This window comes from Aquarana catesbeiana, linkage group LG06 (genome assembly GCF_042186555.1).
Source record: "Aquarana catesbeiana isolate 2022-GZ linkage group LG06, ASM4218655v1, whole genome shotgun sequence".
In the NCBI taxonomy this organism is placed as follows: Eukaryota; Metazoa; Chordata; class Amphibia; order Anura; family Ranidae; genus Aquarana; species Aquarana catesbeiana.
Genome location: NC_133329.1, coordinates 346,046,618 through 346,069,725, shown reverse-complemented (window position 1 = coordinate 346,069,725; position 23,108 = coordinate 346,046,618). Strand labels below are relative to the sequence as shown.

At 45.3% G+C, this 23,108-nt stretch overlaps 1 protein-coding gene across 3 annotated transcripts in view; it reads left to right on the top strand.

Moving 5' to 3' along the window:
- The window catches only part of STK39 (serine/threonine kinase 39), a 673,740-nt gene that overhangs the window by 237,118 nt on the left and 413,514 nt on the right, over positions 1 to 23,108 (top strand). For all 3 annotated transcript variants that reach the window (XM_073633992.1, XM_073633991.1, XM_073633993.1), the window contains exons 5-8: positions 1,386 to 1,441; positions 6,929 to 7,038; positions 7,489 to 7,590; positions 19,803 to 19,936. In XM_073633992.1, the coding sequence (XP_073490093.1) occupies positions 1,386 to 1,441; positions 6,929 to 7,038; positions 7,489 to 7,590; positions 19,803 to 19,936 (402 nt within the window). The remainder of the gene's footprint in view (positions 1 to 1,385; positions 1,442 to 6,928; positions 7,039 to 7,488; positions 7,591 to 19,802; positions 19,937 to 23,108) is intronic.

The window sequence follows — 23,108 nt, the reverse complement described above, 5'->3', positions numbered from 1 at the left end:
CCTTTTAGAGGGATCCCATAGATATTGTATATACATATATACATAGGTCCTAGCTGTGTAAAAATATCCATCCCTGGAATTCTTCCTTAACCACTTGCCAACCACCTCACGCCGATATAAGTCGGCACAATGGCAGTGGTGGGCAAATGGACGTACCTGCACATCCCCTTTAATTTGCGGGGCTAGTGGGTGCACGCGCATCCGCCGCGTACAGCGTGACCGCGCCCGCCGGTCCTGCGGACTCGATGTCCGCCGGTGTCCCGCGATCCTGTCACAGAGCCACAGAACGGGGAGATGCCTATGTAAACAAGGCATTTCCCCGTTCCGCCTAGTAACATGACAGGAATCTACTACTGCCTGTCATCTGTAGCAGTGATCGCTGTCATGTCAGTGGTAGCCCATACCCCCCACAGTTAGAATCGTTCCCTAGGACACACTTAACCCCTTGACCGCCCCCTAGTGTTTAACCCCTTCCCTGCCAGTGTCATTTACACAGAAATCAGTGCATTTTTATAGCACTGATCGTTGTATAAATGACAATGGTCCCAAAATAGTGTCAAAAGTGTCCGATGTGTCCGCCATAATGTCACAGTCATGATAAAAATCGCAGATCACCGCCATTACTAGTAAAAAAAAATTAATAATAAAAATGCCATAAATCTATCCCCTATTCTAGATGCTATAACTTTTGAGCAAACCAATCAATAAATCAATATACGCTTATTGTGATTTTTTTTTACCAAAAATATGTAGAAGAATACATAGCCTAAACTGAATAAAAGTTTTTTATATTTTTGGGGGATATTTATTATAGCAAAAAGTAAAAAATATTGCTTTTTTTCAAAATTGTTGCTCTTTTTTTGTTTATAGCGCAAAAAATAAAAAACACAGAGGTGACCAAATACCACCAAAAGAAAGCTTTATTTGTGGGAAAAAAAGGACGTCAATTTTGTTTTGGTGTCAGTTAGAGCGACGCAGTGCCGAATCGCAAAAAGTGCTCTGGTCAGAAAGGGGGTAAAATCTTCCGTGGCCGAAGCAGTTAAACTACTTCATTTTTGCCCTGAACATTATATCTTCAGAAAAATAAGAAGGCCGTGGACAAGACTTTTAATCTACATTAATAAAAGCAAGCGTATTGAGCTTATTTTATTTGGTTATGATTGACCTGATGGGAATCATGGCAGAGTAATATTATGATGCAGATCAAAGCCGGAACACATTTCTTAATCTTATTTCCTCTGTGAGTCACACACAGAAAACTGGGCTCTAAAGCTATTGAAACGATGAGTTTTTTCTGTCAATGCAATTAACTAAGAGCAAACTTCGTCTATAAGAAAGAAGTGTTCTTGTGCAAAATGACAATTCTTTTTATTCTCTCCTCTCAGGGATTTAAAGGCTGGTAATATCCTATTGGGAGAAGATGGATCGGTACAGATAGCAGGTAATTTAATGCTATCCAATGCTATCTAATGCTATCAAGGAAACACTGAAGTCAGAACATTCACTGTGTTCACTTAAAACAGTAGTAAAGTCTGCTCTGTGATTTCTATCTGCAGGTAAGCCTATAATAACCTGTAAGTAAAATGAATATTTCCTAAACCTACACAGTTTAGGAAATATTCACACTGGATACAGCTGGTGACGTCCCCGGAGCATACGCTCTGAAGGTCCTCCTGTTGAGTGCCCCCACAGCAAGCAGCTTGTTGTCAGAAATTCCAAACGTCAAAAAAAAAAAAAAATGAATAATAAAAATGCCATAAAAGCCAATTAATATACACTTATTGCGATTTTTTTTTTTTTTATCAAAAATATGTAGAAGAATACATATCGGCCTAAACTGAGGAAAAAAAATAGTTTTTTTATATATTTTTGGGGGATATTTATTATATAGCAAAAAGTAAAAAATATTGCTTTTTTTTTTCAAAATTGTCACTCTTTTTTTGTTTATAGCGCAAAAAATAAAAACCGCAAAAGGTGATCAAATACCACCAAAAGAAAGCTCTATTTGTGGGGAAAAAAAGGACGTCAGTTTTGTTTGGGTGCAACGTCGCACGACTGCGCAATTGTCAGTTAAAGTGACGCAGTGCCGAATCGCAAAAAGTGCTCTGGTCAGAAAGGAGGTAAATCCTTCCGGGGCTGAAGTAGTTAAAAATGCTCAATCCCGAGGTGTACATGTGGAACACATATAAATAAATAAGCACCCATTTTACCCCCCCCACACACACACACACACACACACACACACTGCTCCTTTCATCTGCAGGAATGTCAAGTATAATCCCATGTAAGCTTCATGCTGGCCAGTGTCACAGTTATGCCCCACACACACGGTCAGACTTTGTTCGGACATCCCGACAACAAAATCCTAGGATTTTTTCTGGTGGATGTTGGCTCAAACTTGTCTTGCATACACACGGTCACACAAAGTTGTCGGAAAATCCGATCGTTCTAAACGCGGTGACGTAAAACACGTACGTCGGGACTATAAAAGGGGCAGTGGCCAATAGCTTTCATCTCTTTATTTATTCTGAGCATGCGTGGCACTTTGTCCGTCGGATTTCTGTACACACGATCGGAATTTCCGACAACGGATTTTGTTGTCGGAAAATTTTATATCCTGCTCTCAAACTTTGTGTGTCGGAAAATCCGATGGAAAATGTGTGATTTCCAACAACAAGGTCCTATCACACATTTTCCATCGGAAAATCCGACCGTGTGTACGGGGCATTAAAGACAGACACTGGGTAAAAAAAAAATGTTCTCCCATGCAATGGGGCTGTACCAGCACTGCATGGGTTAACTGCTGTCTAGGGGATTTAAAGGTGGAGATATAGTTACCTAATCCTCTGATCCTCCAAGGGCAAGACCGGTCCCTGCTGCTCCTGCCCTCCCTGCATGCTAGCAGTCTTGTGAATAGACTGTTCCTGACGTCATCACGCCTATAGACCAGCTCTGGACATGAGGACGGAGGAACAGCCCACCGCTGGACATAAGGGAGCGCACTTTTCTGGAGGATCAAAGGATCGTGTAAGTATAGCCTTTCAGTGCACCCCTAGACAGAATGAGCAGTTAACCTATGCAGTGCAAGCACAGCCCCACTGCATGGAGACATTTTTTATTTCATTGAGTTATGCTTTAAAGCTTACACCAGATTAACAACCTTCCCTACATCCCAATGCTTAGGTCTGGTGATTGCCTCCTAGGCATGAGCACTGAATCCTGGGAAGAAGAGGAGATCATATGCTGCGTATACCCAGAAAAATACTTTCAAGTGGCAGAGGAGCACAGGAAATGCATATCAGTGGATGAAGGGGGGACTTTATCATGGGCAAAGTGATTGTCTTTAAAGATAATCTACAGGACTATTCCTTTTGAGTATATATTTTATATTTACCACTTGCACCCAGCAGAAGGTGTTATCATAAAAAAAAAAAAAAAACCCGAACAGCAGATACAGCTTTGAAACATGGAGAGGAAGGTGCTCAGGAACGTTGAACTTGAAGTGATACTAAAGTCTTGTTTTAAAAATAAAAATCCCAAACATGTTATACTTACCTGCACTGTGCAGTGGTGTTGCACAGAGCAACCCGGATCCTCCAGTTCTCAGGTCCCCTGCTGGTGCTCCTGGCCCCTCCCTCCTGCTAAGTGCCCCCAGAGCAAGCAGCTTGTGTCGGGGCACCCAAGCAAGCTCGCTCCCGAGCCGCTGCTCTGCACGTCCATTCATACACAGAGACATGGCTCGGCCCTGCCCCCTCTCTCTTCTCATTGACTCACTGGCTCTCGCTGCTGCCTCAGCCAATGAGCAGTTCGAGTCTCCAGAGAGCCGAGGCTCTTGTGCACATCACTGGGGCTCAGGTAAGTATTAAGGGAGGCTGTTGCACAGAGAAGGTTTTTTTACCTTCATGCATGCAATGCATGAAGGTAAAAAACCTTGATCCTTTATAACCACTAAGGACCGGAAGGAATTACCCCCTTAATGACTAGTCCATTTTTTGTGATACGGCACTGCGTCACTTTAACTGACAATTGCGCGGTCGTGCGATGTTGTACCCAAACAAAATTTATGTCCTTTTTTCCCCACAAATAGAGCTTTCTTTTGGTGGTATTTGATCACCTCTGCATTTTTTTTTGGGGGGGGGGGGTTTGCCCTATAAACAAAAAAAGAGCAACAAAGCATTATTTTTTACTTTTTGCTTAATAAATATCCCCCAAAAAATATATAAAAAAAAAACTTCTTTCCCAGTTTAAGCCAATATTTGTTCTTCTACATATTTTTGGTAAATAAATCACAATAAGCGTATATTATTGGTTTGCGCAAAAGTTATAGTGTCTATAGCATCTACAAAATAGGGGATAGATTTATGGCATTTTTATTATTATCTTTTTTACTAATAATGGCGGTGATCAGCGATTTTTAGCAGGACTGCAACATTGCGGCGGACAGATCAGACACTTTTGACACTTTTTAGGGATCAGTGACATTTATACAGCGATCAGTGCTATAAAAATGCACTGATTACTGTGTAAATGACACTGGCAAGGAAGGGGTTAACACTAGTGGTGATCAAGGGGTTAAATGTGTTCCCTGGGAGGACTGTGGGGAAAGTGTACTGTCTGGAGGAGGAGAGAGATTGCTGTTCCTAATCACTAGGAAAAGACGATCTCTCTCTACTTCCCTGTCAGAATAGAGATCTGTTTGTTTACATTGACAGATCCCTGTTCTGGCTCTCTGTGCAGCGATCGCGGGTGGCTGGCGGATGGCCGCCGGTCACGCGCCTTGTGGCTCTGGTGGTACGCCCACTGCATCTATTACACAAACCGACGTACAGCTACGTCATTTCGAGTAATAAAGCCAACTTGCCGCAGTGTAATGATGGCGGCTGGTCGGCAAGCGGTTAAAATTTCACATTCTCAGACCAGGTACTGTTCAGACAATGAGGACACTGACGATGGGCATTTGGTAAATGAGCAGTCGTCAGGCATTGTCCCCAGTGTCAGTCTTAAATGGAAAATATTCATGTTTGATGGAAGTAAATCTTTAATTTCCTTAGATATTGAATATATTCTTTTTTTTTTTATCCAAGATGGTTAGAGAGGAAGAGCACGACCATTAATAACTATAATAAATATGATTTACAAGAGCTGACAGAAAATAGGAGTAATTGAAGCTAGAATTAGGTTTTGTGCTTTCTTGAATTAAAGTGCAATGGATAGTAGGGGAGGTTGTCTAGAAATGAATTCCTTAGGACTTTATTGAGGAAGACTTATTAGGAGACCCCAAGTAATTTAATTCCTTGGAGAAATTTGAGCTAGAATATACAGGACAGGAGAAAAATGACATAATAAGCATAACGGACAAAAATGTTCTTTCAGTGTATTACTGATTTATATAATTAGGAAATGGGAAACTGATAAGAGATGTATCATTTATTTCAATTTAAACATGAATTGGCCCCAGGGTTCCACAGGTTCTTAGATTACTGGCTGGGCTAAGACAGATCATAGAAAAATATTTCAGAACATGAGTGTGTGTCCTTTTCCTCTGTAATAATGGTATATTGTTTTTACACTCATCTCCATGTGACCTTGGCTGTCCTTCTCCTTTTGCCCATTGTTTGGCTCAAGAAGTCGTGGAAGTTACATACTATGGTTCATGGTTATGCCCAAACTCCTACAACAAGAGAATACCCATACACACCCATGGCATTAGTTAACTGCAAGGAAAAACACCCCAGGGAATTGCAGTAATTCCATAAGCAGGAGCCTTTTCCCCACTTGTAAAACTCCCACACTCCCATAGATCAGCAATTTTTTACGTTTTGTTCTTACATTTTTTTAACTGCTGCATTGCATCATGGGACTTAAAGCGGAACTTCACCCAAAAGGAGAAGTTCTGCTTGTTTGCCTCCTCCCCCCACCCTCCGCTTTAGCATTTGGCACTCATTTTTTTTCCAGGGGGGTTTGTGGGTACCTGGTTTTGACAGACAGGTACCTGCTCCCACTTCTGCCCAGATCACCGCAGTGATCCAAGCGGAAGTTCACCCCCCTTCCTCTTCGCCCCTCAGCCTTCTGGGACCTGTCTGCGGGACCTTTCACAAAGCGTGGTGCGGCTCGCGCATGCGCAATGTGAAGGTGGCTGCTAAGAACCAGCAGCCCAGTGTATGAAAACACTAGACCCCTGGACAGGTAAGTATCCTTATATTAAAAGTAGGCAGCTACAGTATTTGTAATTTTAAAGAGGAGACTGAAGCTCCTCTTTAACGATAGATTTAGATTTAAACCATTATTTGCACTTTTATTTACTTCAACATATTTTTTCCTGGAATTCACCAAATCTGTTTTGGGGACTCCAAAGATATTCGGTTCCCAGTAAAACATAGTAGAGTAACTAGATTTCAAACTTGGGGAGCTCAAAGGTAAATTATGGGACCATGTTTCAGGGACCCAAGGGGGGAGATTTACTAAAACGGGTGCACGCAGAATCTGGTGCAGCTCTACATAGTAATCAGCTTCCAGGATTTATTGTCAAAGTTTAATTGAACACGCTGAAGTTAGAATAGAAGCTGACTGGTTACGATGCACAGCTGCATCAAATTCTATGTGCACCAGTTTTAGTAAATCTCCCCCAAGCACTGTTGAACACATACATTAAAATTTTGTGTTGGAAAGATAAGTTCCTTTGTTGTAACTGTGGATGTCAGTGTACTCAAAGTACCTCTTTAAACGGTCAGTACTGCATACTGCTGATATTTATAAGTGAATTGTTGCGGGGTGGAGATCCTCCTAAGGTCTAGGGTCATGGACAGGTGACCATCAAACCAGACATTGAAATCTTTTATTGGAAATTACTGATAAATATTGTTGTTGGTAAACATTGATTTATAGAGTGTACTCATATATTTTATCACGTATATTTCTTTCTTTTCAGATTTTGGTGTCAGTTCATTTTTAGCAACAGGTGGTGATGTCACCAGGAATAAAGTAAGAAAAACTTTTGTTGGCACCCCCTGCTGGATGGCCCCAGAAGTAATGGAACAGGTAGGCATGGCTTTTTTATATAGCACTAGTTTGCACATGTGACTGTGTTGCTAGATTGAAAAGAGTAAATGTTAGCCTGTCCAGTGTGTGGAACCACAACATGCTTTATAGGGCTAAGGAATGAAACGGTGACATGTATTGGATGCAGAAGAACATTAGATTTGGCAGCAGTAGATTTGGCAGCAGTAGCTCTTCGAGATAGTAGAGATCAGTGGGACCGGTGGGTTTAAACTATTCTTTACAGGCAACCAGTATTTAAAACTTTTTTTTTTTTTTTTAGCAACAGGGTCACTTAAAGGGAATACTGTTAGTAATTTGATTTCTTGCAATAAATGTTGTTTCTTACTTAATTTGCTATGATGATATCATGAAACCGTTACATATTTATCCATGAATCTCCTAAAAATTTTATTTGACATTAATCAGTACATGTAATCAATGACTCTTTAGGTTCGAGGCTATGACTTTAAAGCTGATATATGGAGCTTTGGAATAACGACAATTGAACTAGCTACGGGTGCAGCTCCCTATCACAAGTACCCTCCAATGAAGGTAAGCGCAAACTATGAAGTATGGGTGTCCAGCACATTCATCTTCTGAACCATACTTTCAGTACAATCAGTCCACACACAGATGTCCTAAAACATATCAGATAAAAAGAAAAAACTGTAAGCGCAAATATTTGTGTACATGAAGTAATATAGCAGGCAATATGAGAGCAATGAGCATTGATTGATTTATGCAATTCTACTACACTTATTTGAATCTCTAGCTCCTGAGGAAGCGTTCAGTGTAACGCGAAACATGTAGAGCAACTAGAGAACACCTCACCGTGGATTACCAAACCTGCTGCATCTTGTCTGCTATAACTATGTGCTTGCCTTCTGCTCAATTTTCAGGGGAAGTATTCCTCCCATATATGGACTAAGCGATATTTGTATACCTTTATAGCCTTCTTTATGTTACACAAATTTGCAGGATAAGATCCATACGGTGTACTACTACTAGGATTTATATCTAGACTGAAGTGTTTTTAAATTTATGTGTGTTCAATGTCTTTTATATTTTTTTTCTAATAAAATATCCCTATTAAATATATGTTTTGTAGTTCAATACTATTGTGCCCCCAAAGTCCCATACCTAGAGTTTTCCTATTTACAATATGAGAGCAATAGCAGCTCAGTAGTCCATACAGCAACATTTCTTAGGATGAGGTGGCAGGAGGCAGCTGTCCTCAGAGAAAAGCCAGCTCTGTAAGCAGATTGAGGAAGAGGGAGAGACAAAGGAAGCGCCAACCTGAGTGTAGTATATAAGATACGATTTATTAGCAAAGTAAGTAATGCACTTACAGGAAATAGCATAAAAACAGGCTCATCTGTAAATGGTGGTGTCTGTAGGTATAGATCGGCATCCAAAACGAGCATCCACGGATCTGGCAGATGACTGGGGGAGCCTTAATCTGTCCTGTGGCCACCAGGAAGTCGGTCTGGGCCACCGTGGAACGCAGGGAGATGACGTCACCAGGAAGCAGAGAGACACCAGGGGAGAAACAACTGAATAAAAGAGGCTATGCACTCGGAACATCAGCTCCTTCCACAGAGGCCTGTGGAAGGAGCTGATGCTCCGAGCGCATAGCTAAAGGGTAGCTATCATGCCCCAGGTGGTGACGTCACAAGGGGCAGGGCCTCTGGGTGATGTTACTGGGTGGCCCCGCCCCATGGCTATATAAGTAATGGAGCATGGTGGACTCAGCATTACAGCTGTAGAGAGCGCCGGGAGAACATTGGAGGGAGAACACAGCGGGAGAAGACAGCGGAGAGAGGAGAACAACCAGAGGGAGAAGACATCAGCTGAGAGAGAAGAACTGGAGGATGAAGACATCGCCGGAGGGAGAAGAAATCGAAAGGAGAAGAGACGCTGGAGCTGCTTTAAAAAAAAAAAATATCTGTGTACTGTTTTTATTTTTTTATTTTTTTTATTTTTCTTTCTTTTTATTTGAATATTTATAAGGCATTTTTAAATAATCACGGTGGAAATACATGGAAACATCTTGCGTATCGCCGGAGCCACCATAACACAAACCAGAAGACGTCTATTGGACTCCCAACGCCAGCGGCCTTCACACTAATCTCCTGCGGATCTCACTTCATAAAATATCAGATGGTCAATAGCGAGTGACACTTGTTCCAGCTCGTTTCACATTAATAATATATTGTGCAGATTTCCGGGAATCACACCATTCCATCTGATTTTCCATAGAGAAGATGAGATGGTGCACTATTCCAAGCTGCAACATTCTAACTCTTTAACCCTTTTCTTCTTTATTCTGGGAGTTCAAAAGGAGTCTGCAAAAAATCTCATTGGTGGTCCGATTGGCAGAGGTGCCCGTTGCCATGTGTCTAGGAATAGGCCAGAGTCATCTGGTATAATGAACCCAGCCGGACGTGATGACTCTGCAGTACGAATAAGCACATTACATGTGAAACGTGTTAACTGCCTTGTCCTGCCTTGTCCTTTAGCTGTGATGTCTGTATGTTTTATATTTGGAGTATAGCCAACCCTCCTTTTATGGTTGAACATCACTACACTGCACCTAACATCAGTGTCCCACCCACCTCACCTTGAAAGGAGGAAGTGGCACTTTAAAAGCCTTGCACAATTTTTGGTGAAATAGAGGAATTCGATGTTCATTAAACCAGATGATTCTGACCTATTCTTTTTTATATATTCACCTTTTATTTTATTATGTAAACACATATACCGGTATACATAATCACTTGTGTATTACATCAATTTCCTTTATCTATGTTTCACACCTTTATTTCCCCACCCCAGCCAAACAGACAGAGAAAAAAAAAAATTCCCCCCCCCCCCTCCTCTCCCTTCCCTACACACCCGTCAGTTACTCCGTGTTCCCGACTCACAAAACTCCCACCATTTCCCCCATATATTCCTGAACCTCTCCAATGAGTCCTCTTCTATATGAATGGTTTCTTCTATAGCTCTTATCAATTCAACACTTGCAACCCAATCCTTCAAATTTGGGCCTTCCTGGATCCTCCAGAAACTCGGAATCAAACTTTTGGCTGCATTTAGAAGGAATGGAACTAGAGTATTCCTATATTCAGATTCCATTTTCCTTGTATCGTGGAATAAACAATCCCACGGATTCTTCTGAATCTGTTCTCCTGTGATTTGATAAATTACTGCCAGGAGTCCTTCCCAATAGGCTTAGATCTTTATGCATTCCCGCCAGAGGTGCGCAAAGGTCCCCGGGGCATCGCATCCCCTCCAGCAAGTTGGAGGTCCCTCTGCCCCAATCCGATGCACCCTCTGGAGGGTCACGTACCATCTCGCTAAGTTTATAGCGCATTTCAACTGTCTTCATGTCTCCTGAATAGGGATGAGCCGAACACCCCCCGGTTCGGTTCGCACCAGAACCTGCGAACGGACCGAAAGTTCGCACGAACCTTAGAACCCCATTGACGTCTATGGGACTCGAACATTCGAAATCAAAAGTGCTCATTTTAAAGGCTAATTTGCATGGTATTGTCCTAAAAAGGGTTTGGGGACCCGGGTCCTACCCCAGGGGACATGTATCAATGCAAAAAAAACTTTTAAAAATGGCCGTTTTTTCGGGAGCAGTGATTTTAATGATGCTTAAAGTAAAAAAAAAAAAGTGAAATATTCCTTTAAATATCGTACCTGAGGGGTGTCTATAGTATGCCTGTAAAGTGACGCGTGTTTCCCGTGTTTAGAACAGTCCCTGCACCAAATGTCATTTTTAAAGGAAAAAATCTCATTTAAAACTGCTTGCGGGTTTAATGTAATGTCGGGTCCTGGCAATATGGATGAAAATCAGTGAGACAAACGGCATGGGTACCCCCCAGTCCATTACCAGGCCCTTTGGGTCTTGTATGGATATTAAGGGGAACCCCGCACCCAAATTAAAATAAGGAAAGGTGTGGGGCCACCAGGCCCTATATACTCTGAACAGCAGTATACAGGCTGTAGGTTTGTTGTTAAGTAGAATCTCTTTGTAATTTTGAACGGGTACATTTTTAACGTGTTTAGCTCCAGCCAAAAAATCTTTTTTAAGCTTTTTGGAAAACATAGGGAAGGGTTATCACCCCTGTGACATTTGTTTTGCTGTCTTTCCTCCTCTTCAGAAGATTTCACCTCACTTTTTGTCCCAAATGGATTGGAAAGCATCAGTGGAAAGGAGAAATGTTTTTCCCATATTAACTCTTACAGGAGAGAATTTCCCTTCCTAGGGGTAGATTTATTCTCACTTCCTGTTGTCTCCTTCCGTTTGCAAGTAGGAGTCGTTTGTAAGTTAGTTGTTTGAAAGTAGGGTCCTGCCCTATATACTCAGCAGAAATTTGGGCCTTAGGTGTTGCTGTGGCCACAACACTGTAAGCCCTCACAGGGCTCTGCTGTGAAATATTAGATCAAGAATTGTAATTACATGCCCCTGTTGAACAGGAGCTGAAAAATTAGGCCTTAGGCACTGGTGCTGGTGCCACAACACTGCAACCCCTCACAGACACTCTAGTTGGAATGCAGGAACGAGCCCTGCTGCAAAGTATTGCATCAAAAATTGTAATTACACGCCCCTGTTAAACAAGGGCTGAAAAATTGGGCCTTAGGCACTGGTGCTGGTGCCACAACACTGCAACCCCTCACAGACACTCTAGTTGGAATGCAGGAACGAGCCCTGCTACAAAGTATTGCATCAAAAATCGTAATTACACGCCCCTGTTAAACAGGGGCTGAAAAATTGTGCCTTAGGCACTGGTGGTGGCACCCAGAACCAAAAATGTTCTTACAAGCTATCAGCGTGATGATTGAGGAGGAAGAGGATAATTACTCAGGGATAGTCACTCAGCATCAGCATAGGCAGTCTTTGAAGGGATCTGAGATTTCAAAAAAAATTATTCGGTTACATCAGCATCAGGTGCTTGGTAGCTGGTGGTGATCCAAGACTCATTCATTTTTATGAAGGTCAGTCGATCGACCGAGTCAGTGGACAGACGCACCCTGTGATCGGTTACCACGCCTCCAGCAGCACTGAATGTGCGTTCTGAAAGAACGCTGGATGCAGGACAGGCCAGTAGCTCAATTGCATACTGTGCAAGCTCTGGCCAGTGATCCATCCTCAAGACCCAGTAACCCAGAGGATTTTCAGTGGGAAAGGTGTCCAAGTCTGATCTTGCCCCTAGGTATTCCTGCACCATGTAAAACAGACACTGGCGATGGTTGCTGGAACCGATCATACCTTGGGGCTGCGGACCAAAAAATTGTCTGAACGCATCGGTCAGACGGCCACCTTCTCCACCGCTCCTTCTTTGACTGACCGAAGCCTCAGCAACACGTTGTCCAGAAACAGGACTTTGTAACCTCCCAGTCTCTGGGAACGCGTTGCACAGACCTTTCTGCAAGGCCTCCCGAAGATGTTTCATCCTCTGCTCCCTCTGCGATGGCAAGATAAGGTCCGCAACCTTACCCTTGTAACGTGGATCAAGGAGGGTTGCCAGCCAGTATTGGTCCTTCTCCTTGATACCACGAATACGAGGATCCTTACGCAGGCTTTGCAGGATCAGGGAGGCCATGCAGCGTAGGTTTGCTGAGGCATTCGGTCCGGAGTCCTCTAGGTCACTAAGGACGACATGGTCCGCAGCCACCTCCTCCCAGCCACGTACAAGTCCATGTGTTTCTTGGGACTGATCCCTTAAAGACTGCTGCTGATGCTGAGTGCCAGGCTCCACCTCCATACTGACACAATCTTCCTCCTCCTCCTCCTCCTCTTCCTCCTCGTCCTCTTCCTGTGTGATCGGCGGGCACGCAGGAACAGTGTCTGGATAAAGGGGGCCTTGAGAGCTAAGGAAGTCCTCCTCTTCCTGCCTCTGTTCTGCCTCAAGTGCCCTGTCCATTATTCCACGCAGCGTGTGCTCCAACAGGTGGACAAGGGGGACAGTGTCACTGATGCATGCACTGTCACTGCTCACCATCCTCGTGGCCTCCTCAAATGGTGACAGGACAGTGCATGCATCCCTGATCATGGCCCACTGGCGTGGGGAAAAAAAACCAAGCTCCCCTGACCCTGTCCTGGTGCCATAGTCGCACAGGTACTCATTGATGGCCCTCTGCTGCGTGTGCAGCCGCTGCAGCATGGCCAACGTTGAGTTCCACCTGGTGGGCATGTCACAGATTAGGCGGTTCTTGGGCAGGTTAAACTCCTTTTGGAGGTCCGTCAGCCGAGCACTGGCATTATATGACCGGCGGAAATGCACACAGACTTTCCTGGCCTGCCTCAGGACATCCTGTAAGCCCGGGTACCTGCCCAAGAACCGCTGCACCACCAAGTTAAGGACGTGAGCCAAACAGGGCACATGGGTCATTTGTCCCTGTCGGAGGGCAGAGAGGAGGTTGGTGCCATTGTCGCAAACCACCATTCCTGCCTTAAGTTGGCGTGGCGTCAACCACCTCTGAACCTGCCCCTGCAGAGCTGACAGAACCTCTGCCCCAGTGTGGCTCCTGTCCCCCAAGCACACCAGCTCAAGCACCGCATGGCATCTTTTGGCCTGCGTACTTGTGTAGCCCCTTGAACGACTACGGAGCACCGCTGGTTCCGAGGAAGAGGCCATGGAGGAAGAAGAAGAGGAGGGGGTGGAGGAGAGAGGTGTGTCACAATCATTAGCATTTTGGAGGCGTGGTGGCGGAACAACCTCCAACACTACTGCACCTTGTCCTGCATCCTTCCCAGCTGCCAGCAGAGTCACCCAATGCGCCGTGAAACTTAGGTAACGTCCCTGTCCATGCCTGCTGGACCATGAGTCAGCGGTAATATGCACCTTACCGCTGACCGCCCTGTCCAGCGAGGCATGGACATTGCCTTCCACATGCTGGTAGAGAGCCGGAATCGCCTTCCGTGAGAAAAAGTGGCGTTTGGGTACCTGCCACTGAGGAACCACACATTCCACAAACTCACGGAAGGGGGCAGAGTCTACCAACTGAAAAGGCAGCAGTTGAAGTGCTAGCAATTTTGCCAAGCTAGCATTCAACCGTTGGGCATGTGGATGGCTGGGAGCAAACTTCTTTCGGCGGTGCAGCAGCTGGGGCAGGGAAATTTGCCTGGTACAATCTGACGTCGGTGTACCAAAATCAGATTGCCCACAAGTACGTGGCTGTGACACACCTAATTCTACACCTTCATTCCTCTCAGTGCAGGTCTCAGAGAGGACTGAAGGTCTAGTGGGGTTGGAAATCTCAGCTGATGAGGAGCAAGCAGAGGTCCTCTTTGTTCTTTGGTGTGGGTCTTTTAGATACGCTTGCCAACGAACTGCATGGCAGGTCAACATATGTCTGGTCAAGCATGTGGTACCCAAGCGGGAGATGTTTTGGCCACGCGAGATACGCTTGAGACATATGTTGCAAATAGCAGCGGTGCGATCTGATGCACTCTTCTCAAAAAAGGCCCACACCAAAGAACTTTTTGAATAACGCGCAGAGACTGCAGCGCCCTGCACATGTGGAGCTTTGGGGTGTGATGCAGTCAATGTGCTGCCCTTAGGCTGGCCCCTGGAGGGCATCCTGCCTCGTTGGTGATGTGCCGCCTCCTCCTCCTCCTCCTCCTCCTCTCTCCTATCAGGCACCCACGTTGAGTCAGTGACCTCATCATCCCCTCCCTCCTCATCACTGGAGCAAACCTGGCAGTATGCTGCAGCAGGGGGAGCATGACTGCCAGATTGCTGTCCTTCTTGGGCACCCCCTCTGTCCGTGCTCGTGTTACTGCCTTCATCGAGCTCAGTATCATCATCAGAGCCTTCCAAACGCTGGGCATCCTCCTGGAGCATGTACCCAACACTGTGGTCAAACAGTTCGAGGGACTCCTCAGGAGGACATGGTGGGGCTAGGGAAGGAGTCACTGATGACATTGAGCCGAGGGAAGAGGCCGCTGCTTTGCCAGACAAAGTACCCTGGGCATGGGTGAGAGAGGATGAGGAGGATGAGGGCGGCTTGGTCATCCACTCGACCAAGTCTTCCGCATGTTGCGGCTCAACATGGCCAGCTGCCGAAAAAAAGGCCAAGCGTGTCCCATGGCCACATGCTGATGAGGATGCACCGTCTCCACGACCAGCACTAGACACAGAGCCTGCTTGCCCTCTCTTATTGGCTTGTGACTGTCTGCCTCTCCTTCTTGGCCTTCCAGACATACTAATGGCCTGTAGCTGCACTAAGCTGGGATATATATATATATATATATATATATATATATATATATATATATATATGTACTGATACTGCAGCTAGCAAAATCAACTGCCTGCCTGTAGTATGAGAACACCACCAACCTTCTACAGGTAGCTTTAGCTGAACACAGTGAGGTGGACGCACCCCACTAACTTGTAAATTTAGCAGAACACTGTGAGCAGGACGCACTGCACTAACTGTAAATAGTCTAGCTGCCTGACTGTGGTACTAATAGGATCAAAAGAACACCAGCAATTTTCTTCAGGTAGCTGTATTTACTGTAACAAGACAAGCCTGCCTGTCAGTAAGAAGATAACAGAAACGGATCTAGCTGAACACTGTGAGCAGGACGCACCCCACTAGCTTGTAGGTTTAGCTGAACACTGTGAGGTGGATGCACCCCACTAACTTGTAGGTTTAGCTGAACACTGTGAGCAGGATGCACCCCACTAACTTGTAGGTTTAGCAGAACACTGTGAGCAGGATGCACTGCACTAACTGTAAATAGTCTAGCTGTCTGACTGTGGTACTAATAGGATCAAAAGAACATCAGTAATTTTCTTTAAAATACTGTAACAAGACAAGCCTGCCTGTCAGTAAGAAGATAACAGGAACAGATCTAGCTGAACACTGTGAGCAGGACGCACCCCACTAGCTTGTAGGTTTAGCTGAACACTGTGAGGTGGACGCACCCCACTAACTTGTAGGTTTAGCTGAACACTGTGAGCAGGACGCACCCCACTAACTTGTAGGTTTAGCAGAACACTGTGAGCAGGACGCACTGCACTAACTGTAAATAGTCTAGCTGCCTGACTGTGGTACTAATAGGATCAAAAGAACACCAGCAATTTTCTTTAAAATACTGTAACAATACAAGCCTGCCTGTCAGTAAGAAGATAACAGGAACGGATCTAGCTGAACACTGTGAGCAGGACGCACCCCACTAGCTTGTAGGTTTAGCTGAACACTGTGAGGTGGACGCACCCCACTAACTTGTAGGTTTAGCTGAACACTGTGAGCAGGACGCACCCCACTAACTTGTAGGTTTAGCAGAACACTGTGAGCAGGACGCACTGCACTAACTGTAAATAGTCTAGCTGCCTGACTGTGGTACTAATAGGATCAAAAGAACACCAGCAATTTTCTTCAGGTAGCTGTATTTACTGTAACAAGACAAGCCTGCCTGTCAGTAAGAAGATAACAGGAACGGATCTAGCTGAACACTGTGAGCAGGACGCACCCCACTAGCTTGTAGGTTTAGCTGAACACTGTGAGGTGGACGCACCCCATTAACTTGTAGGTTTAGCTGAACACTGTGAGCAGGACGCACCCCACTAACTTGTAGGTTTAGCAGAACACTGTGAGCAGGACGCACTGCACTAACTGTAAATAGTCTAGCTGCCTGACTGTGGTACTAATAGGATCAAAAGAACACCAGCAATTTTCTTCAGGTAGCTGTATTTACTGTAACAAGACAAGCCTGCCTGTCAGTAAGAAGATAACAGGAACGGATCTAGCTAAACACTGTGAGCAGGACGCACCCCACTAGCTTGTAGGTTTAGCTGAACACTGTGAGGTGGACGCACCCCATTAACTTGTAGGTTTAGCTGAACACTGTGAGCAGGACGCACCCCACTAACTTGTAGGTTTAGCAGAACACTGTGAGCAGGACGCACTGCACTAACTGTAAATAGTCTAGCTGCCTGACTGTGGTACTAATAGGATCAAAAGAACACCAGCAATTTTCTTCAGGTAGCTGTATTTACTGTAACAAGACAAGCCTGCCTGTCAGTAAGAAGATAACAGAAACGGATCTAGCTGAACACTGTGAGCAGGACGCACCCCACTAGCTTGTAGGTTTAGCTGAACACTGTGAGGTGGACGCACCCCACTAACTTGTAGGTTTAGCTGAACACTGTGAGCAGGACGCACCCCACTTACTTGTAGGTTTAGCAGAACACTGTGGGCAGGACGCACTGCACTAACTGTAAATAGTCTAGCTGCCTGACTGTGGTACTAATAGGATCAAAAGAACACCAGTAATTTTCTTTAAAATACTGTAACAAGACAAGCCTGCCTGTCAGTAAGAAGATAACAGGAACGGATCTAGCTGAACACTGTGAGCAGGACGCACTGCACTAAATGTAAATAGTCTAGCTGCCTGACTGTGGTACTAATAGGATCAAAAGAACACCAGTAATTTTCTTCAAAATACTGTAACAAGACAAGCCTGCCTGTCAGTAGGAATATAACAGGAACGGATCTAGCTGAACACTGTGAGCAGGACGCACTGCACTAAATGTAAATAGTCTAGAAGATAACAGGAACGGATCTAGCTAAACTGAATACAGTGTATATATATATATATGCAACACCTGGGATGCATATATATACACAATACACTTTAAGTGCAGCTAACTGACTGACTGTCCTGCCTAATCTAGCTAACTCAAATGAAATGACACTGTCTCTCTCTCTCTCTCTCTCTAAGCACACCGGAACACACTGCACAGGGCCGCCGTGCAGGCGGCCTTATATAGTGTGGGGCGTGTACTAAATCCCCTGAGCCATAATTGGCCAAAGCCTCCTTGGCTTTGGCCAATTATGGCTCTCTGTTAAGGCGGCGCTGTGATTGGCCAAGCATGCGGGTCATAGTGCATGCTTGGCCAATCATCAGCAAGCAATGCACTGCGATGCCGCAGTGAATTATGGGCCGTGACGCGCCACACGAATTTGGCGCGAACGGCCCATATCGTTCGCAATTCGGCGAACGATCGAACAGCCGATGTTCGAGTCGAACATGGGTTCGACTCGAACACGAAGCTCATCCCTACTCCTGAAGAAAAACAAGCCATTCTCAAGATTTTCCTTCTATGTTCCTCCTCTCTGAGCGGCTCCTCTTCCCATTTCCCTAGGTATGGAGGATATTCCGGTTCTGTTTCTTTTATTAATAGTCTATAGATTTTGGATATACTTTGATTTAGGCTAAGGGGGAACAAAAAAGTTTCTCAATTGCCCTCAAGTGTCTTTTACCCCGTAACGGTTGTGGTAGTGATTGTGAAAAGTGCTGTAGTTGTGTGTATCTCCGTTTATCTAATGGCATATTTCCCCATTTTTGTGTAATTTCTGCATAGGTGCAAATCCTATTTTCTTTCATTACATCCTGTAGTGCTATTTCTTCTTTTTTTGCCCATCTTGTGAAATATATATACTCCCTTTTCCCTGGTTTAAAATAATTTGTGCCCAATATCGATAACAGTGGTGAATTATGGTGCCAATGGTACTTTCTTCCTACATTATACCAAATTTTAAAAGTGTTTCTAGTTAGTGGATTTGTACTATTAGCAAAATCTCGGTGCTGTCGTGGTATCCAAACCATCTTCCTTAAATCTACCTTGCTTTGTGAAATCTCCATATTTACCTAGCTTCTCCCCTCTTTATTATGAATCCATTCTGCTATTCATGAAATACAGATCGCCTGATAATATTTCTCAAAGTCCGGGGCTGCTAATCCTCCTAAGCTTTGGCTTTCGTCAATATTGCATATGCAATTCTGGGCCGTTTATGTGCCCAGATATATTTTAATATCATTGATCTTAGCTTTTTAAAGTAGTCCTGGGGTACTGCTATTGGGTCATTTGGAAGATATAGGTCAATCTTGGTAAGATATTCATTTTTAAAGCATTGATTCTTCCTATGTTTTTATTTTTTACACTTTTTTTTGGATGAATGGGTAGCGTACTCATTCACATAGGGTGGGGGGGGCTGGGATCTGGGGGCCCCCTTGTTAAAGGGGGTCTTCCAGTTTCTGATAAGCCCTCTGCTCGCAGACCCCGACAACCACCGGCCAGGGTTGTCGGGAAGAGGCCCTTTTCCCCATCAGGACAGGGAGCTTTGGGGTGGGGGGTGTTGGGGGCATGTGGTCTGGTATGGTCCAGTAGGGGGGAGAGGCGCTCGCTCATCTGTCCCCCCTTTCCTGACCTGCCGGGCTGTGTGCTCAGATAAGGGTCTGATATGGATTTGGGGGGGCCCCATGCCAATTTTTTTGGCATGGGGGTTCCCCTTAAAATCCATACCAGACCAAAGGATCTGGTATGTTCTTTTTTTTTTTTTTGGCAAGGGTCCCCCTTCAAGATCCTCAGCGCACAAGCCACACCGCAAGGCGGCTCTTCATGATCCGACTTGTAGTGCGACTTCTATTCAAATCAATGGGCTCTCATAGAGAACCATTCATTTTGACATGTAAAAAAAAAAAACGCTTGACGAGGCTTAACGCCGCTGTATCCAGTGTTAAGCCACGTTTAGCAGCTGTGGTCTGCAGATTCCAAATGGGAATGTGAGTTTTTCAACTGGGGGGGGGGTTAGGAAACAATTCATAATTTTTTTAAGATGTACTGAGCTGTACTTATTATATAGAATGTATATATACTGTATTTGTATGTATTTGTTCTCCTGATTGGTATAGAACACATATAGATTTTTTCTCTTATACTTTATCTTTTTTTATCTAGGTGTTAATGCTGACCTTACAAAATGATCCCCCAACTTTAGAAACTGGAGTAGAAGATAAAGAAATGACAAGAAGATACGGGAAATCCTTTAGGAAGCTAATTTCATTGTGTCTCCAGAAAGATCCGTCAAAGAGGTAAGTGGCTGATTTGTATCCCAGAGATCTGTTAATACCTAATGAGAACCTGTGGAGAGCATACAGCCCTCCAGGAATTCCCAGCATTCTCTGCCAGACTAGTGGCAAGAGTAGGGATACTAAGTTGGACACATCGACGATCTTTCCAGCACATAGCATATGAAATCGGATCATTAGGAAGATCTGTGATTAAAGCCCAACTCCAGGAAAGCATGTTATAGTAAATCCTACACCAGCTATGCAGGAATACCTCCTGCAAGCCAGATCCACTGGATTTCTAGGAGCTGCGGGTATGAGAGCAGCGGTTAATGGCTGTGAAGACTCAGGTCACACCACTTCCCTTCCTTACTCCATGTCCATTCACAAAAAGTCTTGTGTCCAATCACAGCACCCAGAAATCCAGTGGTACTGGCTTGTAACAAGTTTTTACTACTGTACAGTAGCACCTCACACACAACACACTGATTATTACCCCTGAGTAGGGATGAGCCGAACACCCCCCTGTTCGGTTCGCACCAGAACATGCGAACAGGAAAAAAGTTCGTTCGAACATGCGAACACCGTTAAAGTCTATGGGACACGAACATGAATAATCAAAAGTGCTAATTTTAAAGGCTTATATGAAAGTTATTGTCATAAAAAGTGTTTGGGGACCTGGGTCCTGCCCCAGGGGACATGGATCAATGCAAAAAAAAGTTTTAAAAACGGCCGTTTTTTCAGGAGCAGTGATTTTAATAATGCTTAAAGTCAAACAATAAAAGTGTAATATCCCTTTAAATTTCGTAGCTGGGGGGTGTCTATAGTATGCCTGTAAAGGGGCGCATGTTTCCTGTGTTTAGAATAGTCTGACAGCAAAATGACATTTTGAAAGAAAAAACTCATTTAAAACTACTCGCGGCTATTGCATTGCCGACAATACACATAGAAGTTCATTGATAAAAACGGCATGGGAATTCCCCAAAGGGGAACCCCGAACCAAAATTAAAAAAAAAAAATGACGTGGGAGTCCTCCTAAATTCCATACCAGGCCCTTCAGGTCTGGTATGGATATTAAGGGGAACCCCGGCCAAAATTAAAAAAAAAAAATGACGTGGGGTTCCCCCTAAATTCCATACCAGACCCTTCAGGTCTGGTATGGATTTTAAGGGGAACCCCGCGCCAAAAAAAAAAAAAAAAACGGCGTGGGGTCCCCCCAAAAATCCATACCAGACCCTTATCCGAGCACGCAACCTGGCAGGCCGCAGGAAAAGAGGGGGGGACGAGAGTGCGGCCCCCCCTCCCTCCTGAACCGTACCAGGCCACATGCCCTCAACATTGGGAGGGTGCTTTGGGGTAGCCCCCAAAACACCTTGTCCCCATGTTGATGAGGACAAGGGCCTCATCCCCACAACCCTGGCCGGTGGTTGTGGGGGTCTGCGGGCGGGGGGCTTATCGGAATCTGGAAGCCCCCTTTAACAAGGTGACCCCCAGATCCCGGCCCCCCCCCTGTGTGAAATGGTAAGGGGGTACATAAGTACCCCTACCATTTCACGAAGAAAGTGTCAAAAATGTTAAAAATTACAAGAGACAGTTTTTGACAATTCCTTTATTTAAATGCTTCTTCTTTCTTCTATCTTCCTTCATCTTCTGGTTCTTCTGGTTCTTCTGGCTCTTCTGGTTCTTCCTCCGGCGTTCTCGTCCAGCATCTCCTCCGCGGCGTCTTCTGTCTTCTTCTCCTTGGGCCGCTCCGCACCCATGGCATGGGGGGGAGGCTCCCGCTCTTCTCTTCTTCTCTTCTTCTTTTCTTCTCTTCTTCTCTTCTTCATTTTCTTCTCCGGGCCGCTCCGCAATCCATGCTGGCATGGAGGGAGGCTCCCGCTGTGTGACGGCGCTCCTCGTCTGACAGTTCTTAAATAACGGGGGGCGGGGCCACCCGGTGACCCCGCCCCCCTCTGACGCACGGTGACTTGACGGGACTTCCCTGTGGCATTCCCCGTGACGTCACAGGGAAGTCCCGTCAAGTCACCGTGCGTCAGAGGGGGGCGGGGTCACCGGGTGGCCCCGCCCCCCCCCCGTTATTTAAGAACTGTCAGACGAGGAGCGCCGTCACACAGCGGGAGCCTCCCTCCATGCCAGCATGGATTGCGGAGCGGCCCGGAGAAGAAAAGAAGAAAAGAAGAAGAGAAGAAGAGAAGAAGAGAAGAAGAGAAGAAAAGAAGAAGAGAAGAGCGGGAGCCTCCCCCCCATGCCATGGGTGCGGAGCGGCCCGAGGAGAAGAAGATAGAAGACGCCGCGGAGGAGATGCTGGACGAGAACGCCGGAGGAAGAACCAGAAGAGCCAGAAGAACCAGAAGAACCAGAAGATGAAGGAAGATAGAAGAAAGAAGAAGCATTTAAATAAAGGAATTGTCAAAAACTGTCTCTTGTCATTTTTAACATTTTTGACACTTTTTTCGTGAAATGGTAGGGGTACTTATGTACCCCCTTACCATTTCACACAGGGGGGGGGGCCGGGATCTGGGGGTCACCTTGTTAAAGGGGGCTTCCAGATTCCGATAAGCCCTCCGCCCGCAGACCCCCACAACCACCGGCCAGGGTTGTGGGGATGAGGCCCTTGTCCTCATCAACATGGGGACAAGGTGTTTTGGGGGGCTACCCCAAAGCACCCTCCCAATGTTGAGGGCATGTGGCCTGGTACGGTTCAGGAGGGAGGGGGGGCCGCACTCTCGTCCCCCCCTCTTTTCCTGCGGCCTGCCAGGTTGCGTGCTCGGATAAGGGTCTGGTATGGATTTTTGGGGGGACCCCACGCCGTTTTTTTTTTTTTTTTGGCGCGGGGTTCCCCTTAAAATCCATACCAGACCTGAAGGGTCTGGTATGGAATTTAGGGGGAACCCCACGTCATTTTTTTTTTTAAATTTTGGCCGGGGTTCCCCTTAATATCCATACCAGACCTGAAGGGCCTGGTATGGAATTTAGGGGGACTCCCACGTCATTTTTTTTTTTTAATTTTGGTTCGGGGTTCCCCTTTGGGGAATTCCCATGCCGTTTTTATCAATGAACTTCTATGTGTATTGTCGGCAATGCAATAGCCGCAAGTAGTTTTAAATGAGTTTTTTCCTTCAAAATGTCATTTTGCTGTCAGACTGTTCTAAACACAGGAAACATGCGCCCCTTTACAGGCACACTATAGACA